Source organism: Halyomorpha halys, unplaced genomic scaffold (assembly GCF_000696795.3).
Source record: "Halyomorpha halys isolate HHAL.00 unplaced genomic scaffold, Hhal_1.1 Scaffold498.1, whole genome shotgun sequence".
Taxonomy (NCBI): Eukaryota; Metazoa; Arthropoda; class Insecta; order Hemiptera; family Pentatomidae; genus Halyomorpha; species Halyomorpha halys.
Genome location: NW_027113382.1, coordinates 237075 through 240951, shown reverse-complemented (window position 1 = coordinate 240951; position 3877 = coordinate 237075). Strand labels below are relative to the sequence as shown.

At 33.1% G+C, this 3877-nt stretch overlaps 1 protein-coding gene across 1 annotated transcript in view; it reads left to right on the top strand.

The window, feature by feature from the left end:
• timeout (circadian regulator timeout) overlaps window positions 1-3877 on the top strand; it is a gene marked incomplete in the record, with an annotated part of 53585 nt that overhangs the window by 5735 nt on the left and 43973 nt on the right. The window contains 4 exon segments of the mRNA XM_067050922.1: window positions 354-534; window positions 1746-1880; window positions 2909-3004; window positions 3127-3290. Of these exon segments, the coding sequence (XP_066907023.1) occupies window positions 354-534; window positions 1746-1880; window positions 2909-3004; window positions 3127-3290 (576 nt within the window).

The following is a 3877-nucleotide window of genomic DNA, read 5'->3' as shown; positions in this document are numbered from 1 at the left end:
TTCTTTTGATATCTTATCTACATATAGAAAAAGATAGTAACTCTTTTTTTTTTTTCATCAATTCCATCTTGGTATTATTTTATAGCACTAGGTCAAAATAGGACCTAGGGCATATTTGGGTTACCTACATTACTACAAATTTCTTTGTTGCTATAAAAATATGTTAAGTAAAAATATGATGAGATTAGTGTTTCAGACAACACAAACTACAAGTTGTTTTGTTAATATTATTAGGAATTTTTCTGTAAACTAACTCTCCAAAATTTGAAGTTTTCCTCGGTCACTCGAGTTTCAAATTATCGAGAGTTGACTTTATTTATTTGATTAATGGAATATTATTTTTTGTTCTATAGGCTTGTTGTTAATTTAACTACTCCTGCATTAATAATTTATAATGAAGTTGTTCCTGCTGATAAAAATGATTTGAATCAATATCTTCAGCTTATCTCACATTTACAAGCATACAAAGAAGCTTTTAGTGATCAGAAAATTTGGGCTGTGTTAACTGAACGTCTAAGTGCTCTACTTGGTAAGGTATGTAAAGAAAACAGTCTGGGATGAATTAAATTTCTTAAAGAAATTAAAAATTTTTTATTACACAAATACTGGCTCAGCCAAAATGTGGGTAATGTGTTTATGAGTGTCATAACCTGCTCTTTTGTAGGTATGTAACTACTTTGTAAGCAAACAGTTTTTAAGTTTAATTATAGTAAGATTCCATGAATGTTTTGGGACATTTAAACTTAAAATATCCAAGAATGGTTGTATTTTTTTTGTCTGTTGGCTTTACAGACCTTGTATATCTTTGGCCAGCCAAACCAGCATTCTCTACGCCTGCTTTTTTTTTTCTTCTTCTTTTATGACCCCCTTTCTATTCATTTCTGACATATGAGGGGAGGGGGTATCTAGAGGTAACAAGCTACTATATAACCTATTCTAACCATGGTGGGGGTCAAGTTTTCATTTAGTGAGACCACTAAAGAAATAAAAGTCGACTCCCCAGGCGGGATTCGAACCATTGCTGCTGCGGTTGTGAGGCAGACCCTTAACTACCTCTGCTACAAACAGTCCAACTCCATGCCTACCTGTCTTAGGCAACTGCATGCAGCTTTTTCACTTATTTGTTGATTCTAACCATCCATCTGGTTTGTGGCCTCCCATGTAATCTCTTGCCAACTGTACTGGCATTCATTGTTGTGTATAGGCATCCTGATGAATTGCTTTGAGCCACATTTCTTCCACATCTTGACCTTGCCTTCTTATCATGAGGTGTTGACTGATCATTGTCTGGAAGCAGTTCACTGTTAGTTCTTCTCCATATGTTAAGGCTCTGATCCCAGATTGCTCCTATAATTGTTCAAAGAACTTTCTATTTAAATCTCGATTCTGCTTTATAGGGTATCTTTTAGACCTCAGGCATTAAACTAAGAATGGTTGTATTAGATGAGTTAATTCTGTACACCTTTAGCTCTGTAACAATGTTTTGAGCAAATTGTTACTGATGTTTAAATTTAATTACTCAAAACACTCATTAATATACTGTAGTGGTTTTGAAATCAGAGTTCATTATATCTATAATACCATTTTCTAACATTTCCCAAAATTTGACGTATCCTTTCTCCTTGAAATAAACTTCTATTAATAAATAATAAACAAGTAGATTACCTCTTATAGTTTGTATTGAGCAGCATAATTTAACAGGTATTATTATGTATTTTCATTAATTATGAATAATTTTTCCTTAGGAATTGGAGAGTAGGGATGATGATGATCAGAGAAATATTGAAAGAATACTTATCTTGGTAAGAAATGTTTTACATGTTCCTGCAAATGCTTCTTCTGACTGGAGACCTGACAATGATGCTAGTTTACATGATCAGGTAATTCTTATTTTTTTATTAACAAAATAGCAAGTCCAAAAGTAGTATAAGTGTTGTTGTCAAGAAAGACCAGAGGGCACCATCTATCAGTACTCAAGATAATTAACAGTCTTACAACAAGCCGCACAGTGGTTACTTACCAAAGTGGGAACTACTACCTGATATTACGTACCATTTCCAACATGCAATTATGCAGGATTATCCCTTTCCCTTCCTCTGTTACTGGCATTAATGGAATCAAAATGTTTAGCTTGAAAAGTGCAAAGGGTGGTACATGCCACTCAGAGGTTGTCCACTCATATTTACTCTGAATAGTAATATTTTTTCAACAATGGAGCTGTTTATTTAATATTATCTTGTATTGTTTATTATTTATTTATCACCCTACCCTACCCTACATGTTAGACAATACAGGTGTTCGCAGCTGTGGGTTACAACCCATTGTTTTCAACAGCTGTTTCAACAGATGTTTCAACAGCTTACTCTTCTACAAATTATCCTCTTTTGTCCTGTCTGGAGGCCTTGCTGGTGCACCTTCTTGTCTCCTACTAGGAAGAAGTGAGTAGAGCCTACAACTTCCTTCCACCCGTACACTGAAGCCTTGTAATATGAGTAGTTTTCCACTGTCATCTGCTGAGGGAAAACACTCTCTGTCAGAACATAGTCTGTCTTTCTCATCACCTTGGCTTTCAATGCCTCATAGGCGATACAGGCTGTGAGAGCCAGTAGTCGGGGAGGATCTGCTTTGATTCAAGTCCCCAACTTACGGTAGGAAAGTGCTTCCTTAGTTTAGTCCCTTTTGGACTTTTCACCAACTTAACCAGGAAATACATCTGCTTTTTTTTTTAAACCATCGTGAGTAAATCATTAAAGATTTATAAAAAAAAAAAAGGAAAAAGATTATCCTATTGGCTTGGTTGTTAAAATGCCAAAAGCATTTTTATGATCTTTCATATATACAAGTATATTAAGAAATAAAATATAAGCATATTAGGAAATGAAATAAATATATAAACATTATTTTAAAGGTAATTTGGGCACTTCATCAATCTGGTTTGCTTGACTTACTCCTTTACATGGCTAGTTCATCCCAGGAATCTGCCTTTTTTATGCACTTACTTGAGGTAAATTTATTATTATTTATTTGATTTATTATCTTTCGCATATATTTTTATCAATTTGTAACAGCCTAATAATTAAATTAATCTAATATTGTTTTTACTTTATCTCTCGCTTTTGTGTTTAGATTATCTGCTTAATAGTTCGAGAACAGCCAGCTTCTTTACTTGCCGAAACTGCATCTCAAAGAAGTATTGACGAAAAACATCGAGATGAGCAAGAATTACTAAATATTCGTCTAAAGGAACAAAAAATGAGGCAATATAAAGCAAAGAAGCATTTTGGAACCAGGTGATTAACTTTTTTCTACATATTTTTTGGTTATAATTGTAATTATCATTTTCATTATAATATATTTAATATTTATTTATATAACTCATCAGTTTTTTTTCTCTTTTCCCTTTCAAAGTAACCCTATGGAAGGGGTCTTTTATTTATACATCTTATAGATCCATGCCTAAATAACCATAATTACCTGTGTAATGATGATTCAGTAAGTTTTGATTTCAGCGTTAACATTGAAGTATACGAGAACAAGAGAGAAAAACTTTATTGAACAAAGTTGTGCTTCCCAACTCTATTGGGTTGCTAAATACACAGTATGCTTATACATAGTCAGATAATTTTTTTTTTAAAATTATTATAATAATAGGCATATTGGTATAGTAACAGTACTTCCTTACAAAGTACTGAACCCCAGACCCTTCATGGCTTGTAGCCGTACAAGTTTTTTTAATAGGCATATTTATAATATATAATATTTATAATTTATAATATATAATGAGTGGGAACTACTACCTGATATTACTGATCACGTACTATTTCCAACATGCAATTATGCAGGAGGATTATCCCTTTCCCTTCCTCTGTTACTGGCA